A 19,797-nucleotide genomic window follows, 5' to 3' on the forward strand; every position below is an offset into this window, starting at 1 on the left:
CCTTGAGCCAAGCATAGAGTTATAATAACGTACGCTAGAGGTTTAACTGGCGCTAGTGTGCTGCCGCAAATTGAAGCAGACAGCAACCAGTCGGAAATTAACTTCCGGCAATGCATTTCTATGGTAAAAAGCGAGTGCATTTTCTTTCTGCACTTGATTATAAGAGCATCACGAATAAAACTTCTGTCAAGAACAGTGGCCCTGAAGATACCGTCAAACGTTGAATGCGACCATTCAACCCCAACAGGAGAAACTTGTCGACCTAGAAGCTCGTAGTCGGAAAAACAACTTTGTAATCTTTGGTATCCCTGAGAACCAAGACGAAAAAAACGAAGACTTAAAATTGAAAGTAGTCGCAGATGTTTTCCAAAACCGCCTGGGAGCTACAGTAAAGTCGATCGTACGAGTGCACAGAATTGGACGGAAGCAACCCAACAAAATTCGGCCAGTAATCATGAACTTTGTAGACTCAATGAAAAATAGAAATATTTCGCAACTGCAAAAAATAGAAGGGATCAAGAATATCTATCGCAGACGACTTTTCAGGGACGATTATAACGAAACGAAGATGCTTTGGGAAAGTGCGAGAGCAGAGGGGGATGATGGCGCGCTGGTAAAGCTCGTGGCTGATAAGATTAAGATAAACGATGATCTTTACTCGTTGCATGACGAAGATAACTGTCGAGTCAAACCTAATAGGAAGAGATCCGATAATAATGAAGGGTGACTCGCTGAAGAAAAAAAACAAAAACCGAGGTGTTACGTGTGATAAATCTAAACGCGCCCAGTCTAGCTAACAAAGTTATTGAACTAGAGCAGGTACTAATGCTTTATAACCCTCATGTTGTCGTAGTAACAGATACATGGTTACACTCAGAAATAAGTGACGGAGACTTACTACCGCCAGGGCATAAGATGATAAGAAACGATATGAAAAGCAGAGGAGGCGACGTAGCATTGATTCTTAAAATAATATCGACTATGTAGTAATAAAAGACATTCAGAAAGTTGAATGTATATGGTGTAAAATGAACTTTTATAATGCACACTACGTCGTCTGTGCATTTTATAGGCCTCCCGATGCTCTTAATTCAGTATTGGAAGCACTACACGATTACCTTAGTACCAAAGTTAGACTCGAAACCAGACTAATTATTTCTGGAAATTTTAACTTGCCTGGAATTAATTGGGATGAGCTTGATGCAGGACATGTAGATGTAATTAATTGAGAACTTATTCTCGATATTGCATTTAACAATTGTCTGCCGCAAGTTGTTACGGGTTTCACTCGTGAAGTTGCAAACAGCTGCTCGTTGTTAGATTTAATATTTTTAAGTAGTCATTTACTCGAGTATAAAGTGCCTGTTCACGGGGGTATCTGTGATCATAAATTAGTATTTTCATGTTCTAAAACTGCTAAAATATGTAAAGAAACGAAGTGTTTTATTCAAGTGCCTAATTTTTCTAAATCGAACGATACCTCGATCTATCATTTTCTCGGTTTTCAACTTTCGATGGTACAAGTGACGTGGATTTTTTATGGGCTGAATTTAAACGCATTGTTACCTATTGCTTAGAATTTTTTTTACTCAAACGGAAACAATTAATAAAAAAATCTAATTTTTAGGTAACTCGAGAGATCGTACAACCCAAGCGTAAAATAAAAACGTAAACGTCGTAAAAGAAACGAAAACGAAGAAGTGTTTTTAGAACTTTCATGTCTTCTAAAGCAAAAGCTGAGTTCAGCGAAGGGACTTTATTTCTCTGAAACTCTGCAGAATTTTATGAACAATTCACCCGACAAATTTTGGCGTCACTTAAAACCTCGGAAAGAACGATTAGAGTATATCATTGAAAGCAATGATATTGTGACCGATAATAAAGTTTTCGCCGATAGATTTAATAACTTTTTCCATGCTGTGTTTGTTAATATAGACAGTGCTATAGAGGACTTGAGCTTCAATGCGACAAGTAGTACTATGGGTGATATAATGATCACCGAAGGGGGAGTGTTTTCATTTCTATCAAACTCAGACGTAAAGAAGTAAACAGGGCCAGAGAAAATACTAAACGAGTTTTTAAAAATATATGCAGAATGGGTTTCAAAAAATCTTACCATCATTTTTCAAACATCACTAAAATGACACCACGTACACCCCGATTCGCACAGTGCCAAAGTCGTACCAATTCTTAAAAAAGGAAGTAAGCATAATATTGAAAACTACCACCCCGTATCTTAAACGTGCATAGTATGCAAATTATTTGAGAATATTATTTCTAAATCATTATGCAAGTATTTCGAATCCTCCAATATTTTTCATTCTAACCAGCATGGGTTTCGCCAGCAGCTATTGAAGGTCACGCAACTTATAGAAACATTTTCCACCACTTCTAATGAGCAAGGACAGATTGATGCGGCACGCCTTGGGCTTTCTAATGCGTTTGATAGAGTACCACACAATGAACTACTTCATAAACTTCCTTTGCATGGTGTAAATCATAGCGTGAAATTGTGAATCAGGGCGTATTTACCTAATCGGGTGCAGTATGTAGAGGTTAAAGGTGCCTGTTCAATAGTATCCAAAGTGCCCTAGGCGTCCCCCAGGGGTCAGTACTCGGACCAATATTATTTTTAATTCATATTAATGATATCGCGGCGGAAATAAACCAAGCGGTTACTATGCGGCTATTTGCGGATGATTGTCTGATTCAAAAATCAGGGAGGAAGACGACCAGCGCAGATTAAGTGCATCCGTTAGGTCTATTCAAGATTGGTGATCAAAATGGTAGATAAAAATTAACACACAAAAAACAGCGTTTGCGCGAATAACTAACAAAACTAATAATGTTATTTCCTTTACTTACGAGCTTGGAGGGAGTCCCCTGGTTGAAATCGATAGTTTTAAATACTTGTTGGGTGTGACAATCTCGAAAGAATTAAGTTGGAGTAAGCACATAAATGAAATATGTCAGAAAGCATGTAAAAAAGCATTTGTTTTTAAGACGAAATTTGAACTGTGCTCCATTTCAAGTGAAGTTAATGGCCTGCACAACGTATATTAGGCCAACCTTGGAGTACGCTGCATCCGGTATGGGGATTCCTATATAAAAAAAATCAAATTGGTGAACTCGAAAAAGTTCAGAGGAAAGCGGTGCAGTTTGTTCTATCCAAATACAAGCGACTTGATTCTGACACAGATATGGTCACAGGCACGTCGTCAGGGGGGGGGGTGGGGGGGGGGGGGGGCATGGGGCCCGCCCCCCCCCCCCCCCCCCCCCCCCCCGAAATCGTCCATTTTGCTGAGACCTCCTCTTCCCCTCCCCCTCATACAGCATTTTGTCATGGGCGGCCCCTCCCCCCCCCCGAAACACAATCCTGGCTACGTGCCTGTATGGACAACTACCTAAATTTCCCCTTATTTGTTGTATGTGGAAAAATTGCTCGACTGAAGTTTTTCTTTGTTTTCTCATCAACTGAATAATATTGATCCAGATTCTAGACTAAGACCTCGCGCATTGAGAGAACTGAGATACGCACTAATCAGTTTGAAGTGCCCAAATGTAATATTGACGCTTAAAAGCTTTCTTTTTTCCGCTAGAACTGTAAAAGGTTAGAATAATCTTCCACACAATATTTTATCATCGGACTGTTCAGATGAAATTGAGAGCGCCCTTCTTAACATGTGTAAGATGGACTGAAAAATAGTAGGTCTAATGTTTTTGCTGAGTAGTGGATGTTGACTGCTGAGAATTAATTTTGTTCGGTGCTAGATAATATACTGAATGGTTTTTTCTGCTATTTCAGCCCCTTTATTATAAGTAGACGACGCTGAATATCTACTGTATTGTAGACCTGATGTATAGTTCCACATGTCCTTCGTTCGTTTGGCACGTATATTCCCCATGCTAAAAAGACTGTTCACTTGGGGTGAACAGTATGCACAAATAAAACAAATAAAATATTACCAATATATAAGCAGCACCGAAATGCTGGCGAACCTTGAACACGCTCTACATTCCTTTCGATTGTTATTTTGCTTAGAATCGTCTCTCGTTTTTACATACCTGCCGTGGAACAGAGATCTGTGCTTGAAATATAGCGAAGTTTTACACCGTTCAGTGGTAAAGAAAAAATGCTCTAGCTAAAGCAATTACACTTTTACAATGTTAATTAAGGTATACATACTATTCGGTACGACCTAAATAACGAAAGTTATATACGTTATTTTCCGTCGAAGAGACAAAATGCACGCGCGTTTTCCCATAGGAATGCACAAGAGCACGGCATAAGTAGACTGGTTGCTGTCTGCTTCAATTTGCCTCCCGGAAGTCGCATAGACACTAGCGCCAGTTCAACCTCTAGCGTACATTCTAATAACTCTATGGAGCCAAGGCCTTGCCCAGCGCAAGTTCGTCTGCTTTTTTTGCGGGGGTTGTGGCGTCAGAACGCCGAGTTTGATTGGCTCCGATTGGAAGAATAGTGGGTAGACCTCAAGGCAGCTAGCGTTGAGGTCTACCCACTATCCTTCAATCAGAGCCAATGAGAGCTCGGCGTCGTTCTGACGTCACCACTACTCCCGCAAAAGAAGCAGACGAACTTGCTCTCCGCATACCTTGGCTTTGCTTAACGAATTCATCTTCTCTTTTTCTGTAGTTGTTTTTTTTTCTATCGGAGAATTTTAGTTAAGTTATCTTAGGAGACATTAATTATAATAATTATGATTAATTTTTAAATTGTTTAGTCCTCGACAAAATGAGAGCGGGATGGATGTCGGTTCAGCGAGCACGCGCAGCCCAACCACGACTATGAAAGGCATCGAGTGCGTTCTGGATGGAACACGGGCGTCTGAAAGAGACGCCCCGATGTTGTCACCCTGTCGGTGTCCATACCTGTGGCCAAGAGCGCTCGAACAAAGGATAAATTAAAAACAAAAGCTAAGCCTATAAAAAAAAAACGATAATTGGAGAGAAAATAAAAAAAAAAAAAAAAGAAACGACTAGTATACACTGCGTGGCATCCTGTCTGGTTCTTGCCGTAACCGTTTCGAGGTGTGTCCGCCCGTAAGCACCGTAAAACGGTCGCCGCTAACACTAAATTTTAACTTCTCGTTTTATTTCTTTTTTTCTTTTTGTAGATTGGTAACGGAACGGTTATTTCACACTCGGCAACGCGTAAGGGATTTTGCTAAGTTACGCACACTGCAATTCTGCGAGTGACGTGTACGTCGTTGTCCATTTCTTGGTCGCACGGTATGTGCTCCACAAATAGCTATACCCGCGTACACTTCGACCGTAAAGTAATATAATATACACCATTCACACGGCATGTTTTGCAGTGGCAGCGCACTAGGGAAGCGCATGGGCAGCTCCCAAAAATCGCATTGTCTATAAAAGGTAAACGATAAAAAATAAAACTAACCTTCTAATCCCATTTAAAACTGGTAGATGCATCGACTCTTTCTGTTAGTAAAAGTTCTCGCGGTGAACGAGCGAAGTCTGTTTGTGGGCTCTCTCTCAGATTGCCGCTTCTCTACAGCGCAACTGAGTCACACACACACACACACACACACACACACACACACACACACACACACACACACACACACACACACACACACACACACACACACACACACACACACACACACACACACACACACACACACACACACACACACACACACACACACACACACACACACACACACACACACACACACACACACACACACACACACACACACACACACACACACACACACACACACACACACACACACACACACACACACACACACACACACACACACACACACACACACACACACACACACACACACACACACACACACACACACACACACACACACACACACACACACACACACACACACACACACACACACACACACACACACACACACACACACACACACACACACACACACACACACACACACACACACACACACACACACACACACACACACACACACACACACACACACACACACACACACACACACACACACACACACACACACACACACACACACACACACACACACACACACACACACACACACACACACACACACACACACACACACACACACACACACACACACACACACACACACACACACACACACACACACACACACACACACACACACACACACACACACACACACACACACACACACACACACACACACACACACACACACACACACACACACACACACACACACACACACACACACACACACACACACACACACACACACACACACACACACACACACACACACACACACACACACACACACACACACACACACACACACACACACACACACACACACACACACACACACACACACACACACACACACACACACACACACACACACACACACACACACACACACACACACACACACACACACACACACACACACACACACACACACACACACACACACACACACACACACACACACACACACACACACACACACACACACACACACACACACACACACACACACACACACACACACACACACACACACACACACACACACACACACACACACACACACACACACACACACACACACACACACACACACACACACACACACACACACACACACACACACACACACACACACACACACACACACACACACACACACACACACACACACACACACACACACACACACACACACACACACACACACACACACACACACACACACACACACACACACACACACACACACACACACACACACACACACACACACACACACACACACACACACACACACACACACACACACACACACACACACACACACACACACACACACACACACACACACACACACACACACACACACACACACACACACACACACACACACACACACACACACACACACACACACACACACACACACACACACACACACACACACACACACACACACACACACACACACACACACACACACACACACACACACATTGTTTTAACTATCGGTAATTTAAAAGTTAATTCGTGGTTCTTACATGACTTTCTTTACAATCTTTCAAAAGCATGACGTCATAGCTAAAAATCGGGGGAGCCCACAATTTGCTTAAAAAGTGCTGAGTATAAACGCGCGATTTTTGTTTTCTTCTGAGGCTGGTTATAAACAGGGGCGGTGCCAGAAGCCATTATCCTCCTCGGTTTTATCTGGCTCCTCAGCGGACAAACGTGCATGCTCCAGTTGGCATTGCCACCGCTAAGGAGCGCCAACATGCGAGACGCGTTATAGGACGTGCTGGCGAATACCTCGACTTTGCGCGATTCTTTGCCAGCTTAGTCTTACCCACGCACTCGCTGTTGACCAGATTCTCGGTTTAAACCGGCCGAAATAAGCGAAACAACCAGCACATTAAAAAGTGCAATAGAGCTAGTGGCGGCAACCGCAAGAAACAACTAAAAACTACATGCTCCAAACAAACAAAAGAAACTTCCCAATTCCAGTTGCCGAAAGCGTCAAATACCAGCGAATGCTTCCTGCTCATCGAACTATGGAGAGAAAAAAAAATTATATCGAGTTCATTGAGCTTACAAAGAAGGCCACGCGTGCTCCGCCCGAAGGCCGTTGAAATACAACGATTATAGTCTCAACAAAAATAAAGATGATTTTTTTTTTCTTCTTCTTCGTCTTTTTAACGTGACATTCCTAGTTCTTTTCGGCCACTCGAAACACTGACCGAGACAGCAGAACAAACTTAGCAAAAAGCAGCGATCAAAACAAAAAGCGAGAAGCAGGAAAAAAGAAAAGATCATGATGCATTAGCCGAGCAAAACGTAGACCCGTTTCGGGCCCGTCCGCATCGCTTTCGAAATCGAATCAGATCATCCCGCCGGCGGCGCGGTGCGTGCTCCGACCATTCTCCATTATGAGCACCATTTACGTCCACGTTTTTCTTTTCTTTTGTGCGTGTGTGGTTGTTGTTGTTCGAGAGTTGCCGATGCTCGAGGCAGCTCGGCGGAGCATGTAGCAGTGCGTGTACCGTACACGCGGATTGCGCCTGGCCTAGCAGCTGTAGAGTATAGGGACTGACCCGAATACGTGTACCCGTCGGCGCACAGCCGTGTGGCCGTGTCATGACGGAGCTCACGCTCGCGACGCGCCGCGATACACGGTAGCGTCTTGCCGCGCTCTCCGAGTCCGTCGCCGAGAGCTGAAAGGCCCTGAAATGGTCGCAAAAAACACAACGCGTTGCCCGCATTGCGTAACACCCGGAGCATGAAAACGACGCGGTGGAAACAAAAGCGGGTCGTCCTGTGTACAAGAGTCAGTCTGCTCGTCCACGCTGTTGCTCCGTCGGTCGCGCAATAAATAGAGGAAGAGGCAGCTGGATGTCAGAAACACCGTTCTTCGCGTTTTGTCAGGTGGTTAAAAGAAATAGAAAGAAAAAAATAAAAAAGGGCGGGAGAGGGGGGGAGGGGGGGGGGCCGAAAACAATTGCAGCTTACGGCGGAGAGCTCCGTTTTACGAACGGTAGCGGGCTCCGAAAGAAAATGGCAAAAATAAAGCTACTGATCAAGCACGCCACAGAACACGCGATTTCCGGTTCAGGTTTTTGTCCTGCGAGGGAATTAGCGATCAACGGCCTTCCACGCCGGTGGGCACGAACCTGCGTCTGCAAGTCCAAAAGAATGCCGCGTAGAAGCCCAAAGAATGCTGCGCGGAAGCATTCGAGTGTGCTCTCGCGAGCTTCCATCAGAAAGCACAGAAGAAACAGTACTGCTATATCGTCCTTTAAGCGAAAATTAGGGACCCTAACCAAAACTTTAGTAAACAGTAACCCGAAGTTTCGAGACCAGTTCGGTCCCTTGTTCACGAGTGAGTGACGGAAAGAACACGCGTCGCTTAGATGCACACGCGGATGGATGGGGCTTTGCTGACGTCACGCAGTCCCGAGGCGTCAGCTGCTGGGCAGGGAGTCCGAAGAACGATTCACTTTCCCCTTTGTGACTACAACCAAACAGATTCACAGCAGCGGCGTAGCGTCGGGAAACACAATTAATAGGGGCTGCAGCCTTTTGAGCTATATGAACATCATATCATGTCCCACAACTTTGAGTCGCGTGGTAGTAAATATATATATATATATATATATATATATATATATATATATGTGTGTGTGTGTGTGTGTGTGTGTGTGTGTGTGTGTGTGTGTGTGTGTGTGTGTGTGAGGCAGAGTAGTATGAGAATAATGGACCGGGAAAATGTAATAAGTCTGAGATCCATACTTGCGGAGTTGCTATGCTAGAAGTTTTAAGTTTATTGTATGTATTACGACAGTTTCGCCGAGAGGCTCGGCTTCGTCAGGAGATGGCATATCTCCTGACGAAGCCGAGCCTCTCGGCGAAACTGTCGTAAAGCATACAATAAACTCCTAGCATAGCAACTCCGCAAGTACGGGTCTCTGACTTATATATATATATATATATATGTGTGTGTGTGTGTGTGTGTGTGTGTGTGTGTGTGTGTGTGTGTGTGTGTGTGTGTGTGTGTGTGTGTGTGTGTGTGTGTGTGTGTGTGTGTGTGTGTGCGTGTGTGTGTGTGTGTGTGACCCTATTTATTATATCGCATAAATAGAGCGGTTTTATGTAGTTATGTGCGACGTACATAAAAGCGCTAACTGCAAGGACCGCCATTTTCTTTTTTTCGAATGTGTATCTTTCGTTTTAAATAAAACCGATCCCGGTTTTATTTAGAAAGATATTCAAGGTAACTTGCGCGCAATAAAAGCTGTGAAATAAAGACATCAGACATAGGTATTTAGGACCATGTGAGGAAAAAAAACGTATCAGCTGTATATTCGGCAACGAAGTATACCTATGACGTACAAGTGTAATAAAAAAAAAAAAAAAGAAACCGCAAAACTTTGCCGCGCCGTTACTTTGCTGATTACTTCCGTCTTTTCTCCTTTTCTGCAGGGTCAAGCTCTTGCACCAAACCACAATGAGAAGCAAACTAAACTTCAACGACACGCGAATCCCCCTCAAAAAGCGGCGTCGCGACGGCATCGTATAACGCCGCACTTATATCGAGCGGCCCCAGTTTTCAATTTGAGAAGCCTAGATATAATTCGACACGTGAACGCGTCGTAAACAATAACCTCGCCACGCTGTACCCCCCCCCCGAACCGATGTCATTGGCGAGACAATGGGCGCGGTGTATACCTTCGGACGCTTATCACGTCCCGGTCTCTTTCTCCGGGCGATCAGCCCACACGAGCCCGGGAAAGTGCCTTACTGGCATCACCGGCTAAAGCGAGCGGCGCAGTATGCAGGGCACGATCCCGGGAACCGCTCCTCTGTTGCTTGATCAAACGTTCCACCAAACATACTTCCATGTGGCGTGCCTCGATCGGGACCTTGAAGGTAGACGAACCGGAAAGCAACGAACTCAAATTTGGGCTCCGTAAAGTCCCAGTCGCACGACTCGTATATGCAACACACGAGAGACACGTACGTTGTTCGCTGCAGAAACGATGACAGAATCGTCTGCGATACACGCGCCTCACGCACGGTCGGCGCAGGTTCGCTTCATACATGTGTGCAGACTGTGTTTGTCTGGCCAATGTGACCGTCATACAAGGAAGACCTCAGACAGTGTGTCAGGCTGCCTTTTGTCTGATGTATTAGTCGTGTACTTGAGGCTCTGTGCCGATATAGATATAAACCGAAAGCCACACAGACACACAGAAATCAGAAAAACGCGAGGACCGCTGTATGAATTTCTTGTACACGCAGACAACCGGCATTGTCCCACTAGCACCTTTGGTCATTTGCGTTCTTTGAATAGCTTCACAGGGTCGCTGTCAGAAAGAAAGGAAAGTTAAAACTCCCGTGTGGGCTTGCGTGACCATGCTGGGCAGTGGGCACATTCTGCGGACTGTAATCAGTTCGAGCGAGTCGCGGCAAACCTGATTTTTTTCTTTTTTTTTTTCTCAACAAACGAGAAAGTTTGTTCTTTGTTGGGACTTCCATATATAGTGTCCACGGCTCTAGAAACACAGGCTATGCGAGAATAAGCGGCGCTCTTTCACTGCCATCCGAAAAATATTTCCATTGATAATGAATTCGAATATGTTTCATGTACAACCAAAACACTATACTTTCCTCCTTGGCAGAGCATATGCAGTGCACCCCTTCAGAAAAAAAACCATTGCGGACAATGCCCAGACATTGCCGAGTAAAGGATACCGCTATGTAGATGCAAAGCCACAGCTTACGCGCACGGCCGATCTCAATCTCGCAACTTTCCGAAAATAAATGCTTCGGCCGCTTGGAACTCCTCGAAGGAAGCTAAGGCGGCAGGCAGTCGGCAAAGCCGATTTCGTCGAGTGGACTGCCTCCTTGCGAACGTACGCCGCCAGGTCGGGTTTTTGGGATCCACAGCAACGCTGGGCTGCATGCACGCGGAGACCTGAAATCTCCAGCAATCGATGGTGTGCGCTCCACTCTTCTTTGAGCGCGAGCTCTTTGATCCGTAGACCACAAAAGCAGTCCAGCGAGATTGGAGCGGAGATTCAATGACATAACGACTCTGTGTCTTCGTGTGTTTATGTGTATTTGCGTGTGTTTCTGCGTGTATGTGTGTGTGTGTGTCTACGACGGTGGTCCATCCCAGTCAAGCGACCGTGGCTGTCCACCGCAAGGCTCTGACGAGCACCGGCGCTCGAAACGGTCCTGGATCATCCCGCTGGCGTCGCAGACTGAGCCGGTCTGGACAGTGACCGTTGGCGTCAAAAGGCGGCCGCTTGCAGTGTGTCTCGAGTCAACGACTAAGCGGAACCAACGGACGACGCGAGTCAGCCGGCGTGGGCGATGAATGGCACGGGCTCACTCACGCGGGTCGATGAACTTTCTCGAATGCCCGGGACGCGGGGTTTGTGGCCGGCGCACGGCCAAGGTGGACGCCGCTGTAAAGCGGAACAGAGCAGTCACGCTCTCCGGAACGGCGACGTATCCGGCCCAAGAGGGGAAAGACGGCCATCCGAAGCGCCGGTCTCAGCGGTCATTCTTTTGAGTGCCTCGGGAGAGGTTCTTCGTATAGCATATCATTCACGCTCTTCACCGAAACGCCCAAGGCCGGGTCGAATCTTGAGACTAATATCACTATGAACCATCGTTCGTGCATGGAACTCTGAACGACCTAAGAAACGGGAAGCTACGCCCAATCCAGGGGACAGCCACGGGGCAAGGTAGACATAGGTAGACACGGTTGCTTGTGAATCAGGAGAGCCGTTGTGCCAAGGAGCAAAACCCGAGCAAAGCCTGCCTCTGCCCAGCTTAATTTCTCGACACTCCGTAGTCGCAACGAGGGGGCCAACAGAACTCGTTCACATCGTCTCTGCTCCCTCATGCAAACCAGAGCGCGGTGATCCTGCGCGCGCGCGCAGAGACAGCCTTTCTCCGCAGCCCCGTTCGTTTCAACGGGGACGACAGCGAGCGTGCCGAGCCACGGGAGACTCCGGCCCGCCAGACAATGCAAGGAAAATCGCTTCCTCGGCGACATACTTCCTCGGCGAGAGGCAAATGAGACAATAGACGACCAATGAGACAATCAACGGCGTAGCTGAGAGAGAGCGCGAAAACCGTGACGAGTGGAACGAGCACGGAGTGAGCAGCGCGCAGCTGTCCCACAGCGTCGCCTCTTGGGCCTCAATGATAACCGCAATTAAAAGTAGGCAGATAGAGAAAAGAGGACTGAAAGGTCTGGCGGCCCGCGACCAGCTTCCTGTCGGCACGACCGGGCAGGCGTCTGGAGAGCCTGCCTGAATCAAGGTGCTGCAGTGACGGACGAAGGCTGCCTACCGCTCGTTCCGCGCGCAGGGAGGACGGCGATAAATGAACCCCGCTAAATGCGGGCGAAAGCCCCCGGCTGGGAACAATGGACGGCGACGAGTCTGCCACGGAGCGCGGAGGAGCGCGCGAGGCGCTACAGGCAGCCCCGTATGCGCGGATAATTGGAGCAGAGTCGGGAAGCCGACGAGTTTCGTCTGGAGGCCCCCTTCCAAGTATATACGGGCATGGACGTCTTTTGTATATACAAGCAGCGTGCACTATCACATCCGATCTGGGCCGGTTACCGGGCAGTGTGTCCTTACGCGAGGGAATAAATTTGCTCACCGGAGGTTCGAAGACGCTGTGGAGCCATCGATCATAAGACGCGGGATGTTAAAAGGCCTCGCTCAATGCCGATGAATGAGGGTGTAACGGAGACCTGAATAGAAGAATAACTTTCGAGGTCGAAATATGAACTGTATCGTCACGCTGCAACTGATCTCATCGGCTATACGAACGAATCACAATACGAAGGCGCACCTTCCGCAATGGTGGTTGTTATCGCGGACCTGCAGTTTGGAGGCTGTATAGTGGTTTAAAAACGGGCGTATGAAAACATATACTGGCTCGCGGTGAACGGTTTTGACTAGAGAGTTCTATGAAATCCAGATTCCAGGTTTCGCTAACAGACTCAGCTGGGATGTCAGCTGCCATTCGAGGCTTTTCAGAGGATTCCTTTTCTCGAAAATGCTGTCTTCCTGCCTCTGCCGTTTCCTTGTATCCTTGTTCGCATTTACACACCGGAGCAAATCTAACTTTAGATTGAGGGTGAAATGAAAACAGAAAGAACGACATTAGAGTGTCAATGTATCCCATCCCCTAAGGTATATCACTCAACCTTGCTCAGGTATATACGTTCACGTATCTCGGCCATTCACCACTTGGTTCGAATGAGTTGGATGTTTGCTCTGAGCAACGAATTTTATTGCAACGCTGAATGCCGAAAAAAGAAAAGGGGGCCACGAGGGATATCTTGTACTGCGCGGAGAACGCCATGGCTCGCAAGAATGAGATTGCGACCTCCGAATCTAAGGGCAGCTTTGATGCGCGCCACGCTGGGAACAAATGACCCGCATCCCGTGGAAATTAGATAGCTGGACCTATATATAGCACCGACTGACCCGGCCGTATCAAGGGCTGAGAGTAAGCGAGCACCACTCCTAATTGGAGCATTTATGTTGCTTCTCGCCCATATATACGGGCTGAAAGAATTGCGCCTCGTATACAAATACGAGAGAACGGTACACTCTCAACGGGAGACGCCTTAGAAAATGTCACGAGTTACGAAGGACGAGCCGTACTGTCTAACATAGGCTCTACACAAATTATATGAGCACGTGGAACGTGATGCTGCCACTTAGTGTCCCACTACAAACTTCATTCTTCGGTAGAAGTGTTTTTTTTTTTTGTATGTGTGTGTGTGTGTGTGTTTTTTTTTCTTTTTTGTCATTTACTGAGTTTTTTTGCTTTGTTTTTTCGCATATTGTCGTGATAGACTTTCCGAGTGCTCTGCGACAAAGTAGATGCCCGAGCATTAGCCTATGTTTAGAGTGACCTTTATTAGATAGTTTTAGAATAGGGGCCCCAATAATTTGGGCCCGCCCGCGAGCAGCTTGGGGCGTCGCAGTGTTCATGCGCAGTGCGATGTCCCAGGTTGGTCGAGGGACCCAAAGCGTCAGGGCCCGCTGTTCTAAAACCTTCTATCATCGCTCCCTTTACCGTATTCTTCCCTCTCCCACACACAAAAAATACACACCAGTGTATATAGAGGAAATCGAACGAAATGAAACAAAACAGCTTCACTCGATTTTTCCACGCTACACTTTCAAGTGATCCTGTAATCATGACGCCGCATGATTCTTCGCCTGCAACTTAAGCGATTAGTCCAAGTAAAAAAGGTTGCTCGATAAAAAAAAGAACAAAAAAAAAACACAACAATATTATGTTTAAAAAAACAATTAGCGGGTCCTCTCTGACAAAACGAATTTCATGTTTCAAACAGGAAACAAATTTGAGGGGAAAAGACCCTCTTGTTTCGAGCAAAAATCTCTGACAACTGCACGAAACAGCCGGCGAAATAAAAACGTTCCCTTCCGCTGCGCCCGTCGAATATGATTCCATATGAGCACAATTTCGATACTCCCGTTCTCCTCTGTTCTCAAAGGGCCAGGTTATCGAATCCACGCATCTGAATGTTTGCACAAACAAATTAATGCCTAGCGTGTGCGACCCTACACGACGGAAAGGTTCAGGAAGTGCAACAGCGCACTTTTACGGGCCAGACGCGCTCCGCTTGTTCGGAAGCCATGCCCAATGAGCAGTGGAAATGTTCGACCCGCAGATGGCATCCCCCCAGCGTCACGAACGCGCAACGGGACTTGAGCGCCAGAGTCGAACGAGAGTCGGCGAAGGCGCGCCGCGAAAGCCAGGCCCTCCGCCGCTTCTCACGCCGAGAAAGGAAAACCACCCCGACCCAAACACGGTACGCACACACGCAACAGGCACGCCTGGGCGAGAAGGGCCACGGCGCACAGGTGAAGCCGCGGCACCCCGCCCTTTTGATAGAACGCTCCGCTTTTCTTGCCGCTGTTTGCACGGTCCCGGGACCGATGGCAGAGGAGGAGGGTGAAAGCAGGAAAGCGCCCCATTGGCTGGCGAGGAGGCCTCCGCGGCAATGGCGACGGCGAGGGGAGAGAACGGTCTTTGTGCGGTGGAAGAGATCGTCCACCTTGAAGGAGGTCTCCCTCCGAGCAGCGGCAGATGGTGTTCCTGGGAGAGTTCCGCCCGACCACTCCGTCGACGCCAGGTGTTTCCGCGCACCTCCTCGCGACTCCGCTTCGCCGCCGACGCCAGAGGAAGCGACCGGAAGTGCAGCTAGCGTGACCGCGGTTGGAACCTCTCGTCATGGCCCGGCCCGAGCGTGAGCGGGATGCCTCGTCCGGCCTCGGCGCCCAAGCCGACCACGACCCGAGTCGTGACGGTGCACCACGTGCCTAGAGGGACGTCCAAGGGCCGCTCGGCGCTCCGGGGCACTCCGCCCCGCCGAACTCGAACGTCCGGCCGTCGCGTCAACCCGATCGGAGAACCAGGAGCACCATGACTGTGTCTTCGGAATCAAACGAGTCCGAGACCGGGTCCGACACCGGGTTCGAGACCGGCTCCGACCCCCCTTCGGTGAGCAACAGGGACACGCCTCGCACTTCACCTTCCCCCGACGTTGCCAAGGAGGATGTTCCTCTGACGGGTCAAGTCCTCGACCTGCGACATCGAAACCTCGAGAGCCTCGTGGTCCGAGGCGCCTTCTCGGAGACCCTGGAACGTCTCAATGTGGCCGACTGCGGCCTACAGAAACTTCCCGAGGGTCTCTGGGACGCCAGAGGTCTCGTCGTCCTCAATGCAGCCTCCAACTACCTTCAGCGACTGCCGGTGGAGGTCGAGCAGCTGCACAGGTAGGAAGACCGCGGGGCTACCCCATCATTAATTGCGATTCTTCATCAAGACGAGTGAGCGTACAGGTCGCGTTCGCGCCACTCCTGTTCGGCGGTCTTGTTCGCTTTTTGGTGCTAGTGCAGGCTCTGGCGAAACCCGATGCTCTTTGGGCCAAACGTTGCGAATCAATCTCGATGTCCGCGTACCCCTCTTGCATTTATGCTTCCCACTGAGAGTGTACACAGGTGCGGCTGGCGCACCTCTGTATCGCTCTCGGCTGTGAAGAGCCCTTCGTTAAACGTTAGGCAGCGCGGACGCGTTTTCCTCTTATAGGGTGGAGTTGCTGTAAAACAACGAGGTACACAAAGAAGTTGTCCGGGCTTTTCTTCCTCGTGACCCAGACGAGAGGGAATTATTGGGGTTTAATTGAAGCAGCATAAACATAGCTCGTGGCTTTCGGCAGCTCCTGGTAAGGGAGTCCGAAATACCTCGAGCAGTATGCGTATGAACAGGAACTCTTGTGATGAACAATAGAAAGAAAGAGAAATAGGAAACTTGACGACGAGAAACTTCTGCTTCTAACGATCATGTCGATTCAACGGTTCCAGTGTAATGTTTTTTGTTTTTTTTTATCGCAGCAGCCTGTCAGAATTTCTATGTGACAAGCTGTAAAGGGGCAGTGGTATGGATATCAAGGATGGCATCACGAGGAAGGACAAATAACCTAATATCTAGTTTTATTGTATGCATCACACTCTGAAATCGATAGTCTAATATTTTGCATCCCTGACTGGCTGGGACGAAAGATGGGACCAATTTCGCACCTTGTGTCTTGATAGTTCAGTTTCGTGTTCGTATTCTCTCTTTGTCAATTACGGTCTTAGTTTTAAAATGTCACAACCTCACCTGCGGGCTCGCCTGTGTGTTCGCCACTGCCTCGAGACGCATACAATTCGTATTGTTTTCGTTTGCCTGCTTGGTTATTGACTCCTTCACCACTAGAATATAATTCGAACTAGAAAAACATCCCCTCAAAATTCAGGATGAATTTCTCGAAGCAATTGCACTGTCGCTGAGAATGAAAGAGCAGCGCAAAAAATGATATGCAAATTTGCTAAAAGCGCCATGGCCCCATATAACGACATTCTAAGACTGGCTTTCAAACGGCGCTGCTAAGAAACTGGAAAGTGGGACAATTTTTTCAAATGCAATAGAAGATTGGAGTAGGCTCACGATCCTGCTGTATTCATTTACTTACAATGGCAACATTTTTAAATTGTAACAATTTCAGTGCGAGTTTTTACGCTTCACTCCAGCCGACAATAAAAATAAATCGTGGCGCATTCGCCTCGTAAGAACTATGTGTTTAAAGTTTTAAACGTCACATCACTTCCTGGATACGGGCAATCACAGGCCACAAATTCTCAGGGTTATCTTTCTAAACTACCGCATTACAAAGTGCAGTTAATCATACTTGGTTGAAGTCGCTTGCCCTAAACTCGAAGCAACGTAATCGACCAAGCCGCAACAGCAATCTAAATCTCAGCCGCGGCAGTTAATTAGTGCTTTCTCTGGCTACGTGAGTGTGTGTGTGTGCGTGGGCTGCAACCACCTGTGAAATGATTAGTTTCAAGGATGCCTCACTTTGAACCTAATCGTTTCAATGGTAGTTTGCCTAGGCGCACTTAAAAATAAAACAGAAACCTCTGACAATATCTTTTTTCTAACGAGCTATCAAGCAGAAAGTTTCATTGTCACAGAAATCATGCTTCTAATTAATACCCAAAAAAAATAGTTCACAATTAACTTGGGCGAAAAACACGCAATCGTGTATTAATCAAGCGACATTTTGTTTTGTTACTTTCTTCCACACTTCAGATCAACGTTAGTCGACAAACAAAATTAGACAAATTTCGGTGCCGGTAGTTTTTTTAGTTAACCCGACACACAGACAAAAAAAAGAGAAGTAGAAAAAAAAAAAAACTTAGCGAGCCTCACGTAGGCCGGTGAGAGGTCAGCGAAGAACCACTATAGCATACATGGCCAATTCCGAGCAGCAGGTATTCTAGTACAAACATACAACAAAAAACAAGGACACCGTGCGAGTTGAAGCCAAAGAAATTTAAATGTACAACGTCCTTGATGATTGCTATTCGGAAATGAAACAACGCGGAAACGAATTCAATTTGATGAATCTACACGTCCCGTATAAGTTGAAACTTATAGGATGTTGACGTTGTCCCCACTTCTATTGCCAATTAATCTAGACCCACCCCTACCGAAAAACCCAGTATACTTTTTCTCTATCTAGGTGATGAAACTGGAAATCTAACTGGAATTGTTTTTGTAAACCTGAAATTCCAATTGTAGACAAAAGAATAATTTCTGAAATTCTGAAATCCAGATAGAATCCAGATAGATTTCCAGTTCCATAATCCAGACAGCGAAAAGTTATACCGGGTTTTTCGGTATAGGGACTATAGAACAGCAAATATGCCAAATATGCTTTGCTTCCGCACGCAACCTAACGAATACAATGAGCACATTTCTCACCAACTTCGGCGCAGACGGCGACGATCGAATAGAGAGCATGAGAACATTTCTTTGTTGCACTTCCGTGCAAGAACTGACGCGCAAATGAATGACTCGCAAATATCTTACTGTTTTATTCGTAAGTCTAGATACCGTTTGTTTTATTTATAAGTCTAGATACGGTTAGCTTCTCTGTAGTTGAGCGAAGTAAAAAATCCTGTTTGGTTGTACCTCATCCAAGTCATTGGCAATCAGTTCATCGAATGATGTTTCATCGACTGATCGTTTCATCGACACGCAATGTTTCATCGACAGATCGTTTAATCGACAAATCGTCTCGTCGACAGCTCAGATTAGCATTTTTTTCTGTAATAAGCTGCATGAGATTGTCGCCGCGAAGTGGCGTGTACGGGTCGATCAGGTGGGCTAATTATTTTTGTTTTTGTTTTTTTGTAATGAGCCGTCGCAGACTGTCGCCGCGAAGCGGCGTGAACGCAGGCGGGGGGGAAGGGCCATGGGACACTGGACATTATGAAACGTCATGCCCACTGTCCCAGCGCAAACTTCATTCTTACGTCGTATATATTTTTTTCTTCGGCCTCGTCATTCACCGAGTCTTCTCCCTAGATTGGATTGATTGGCTGTGCTCGGCGGAAAAGCAGACGCCTGAGAACTTCTTTAGAGTGTAAAATTATCTATAAAGTGCGCTAGATCGACCGCAGCCATGTCAGCATTCATGCGTTTCTTACGTGCACTTGCGTTGGCAGAAGTGTCAAGTTAGGGAAAGCGTCCGTAGGGCTCTCATCTTTAGAGAACGACAAAGCAATTAGCATTAGTGAATACCTCGTCGTTTGGTTGTCTGTCCTCTAGTGTATGCACGTAGCCTTGACTTCATTCAGGTG

At 46.9% G+C, this 19,797-nt stretch overlaps 1 protein-coding gene across 1 annotated transcript in view; it reads left to right on the forward strand.

Moving 5' to 3' along the window:
- The first annotated feature begins 16,030 nt into the window (after positions 1-16,030).
- Positions 16,031-19,797, forward strand: part of LOC8030870 (PH domain leucine-rich repeat-containing protein phosphatase 1) — a 41,065-nt gene continuing 37,298 nt past the window's right edge. Inside the window, exon 1 of the mRNA XM_029993236.3 lies at positions 16,031-16,383. Within this exon, the coding sequence (XP_029849096.2) occupies positions 16,031-16,383 (353 nt within the window). The remainder of the gene's footprint in view (positions 16,384-19,797) is intronic.

The sequence above is a fragment of the Ixodes scapularis genome, unplaced genomic scaffold (assembly GCF_016920785.2).
Source record: "Ixodes scapularis isolate PalLabHiFi unplaced genomic scaffold, ASM1692078v2 PGA_scaffold9__187_contigs__length_104089568, whole genome shotgun sequence".
NCBI classification, from domain to species: Eukaryota; Metazoa; Arthropoda; class Arachnida; order Ixodida; family Ixodidae; genus Ixodes; species Ixodes scapularis.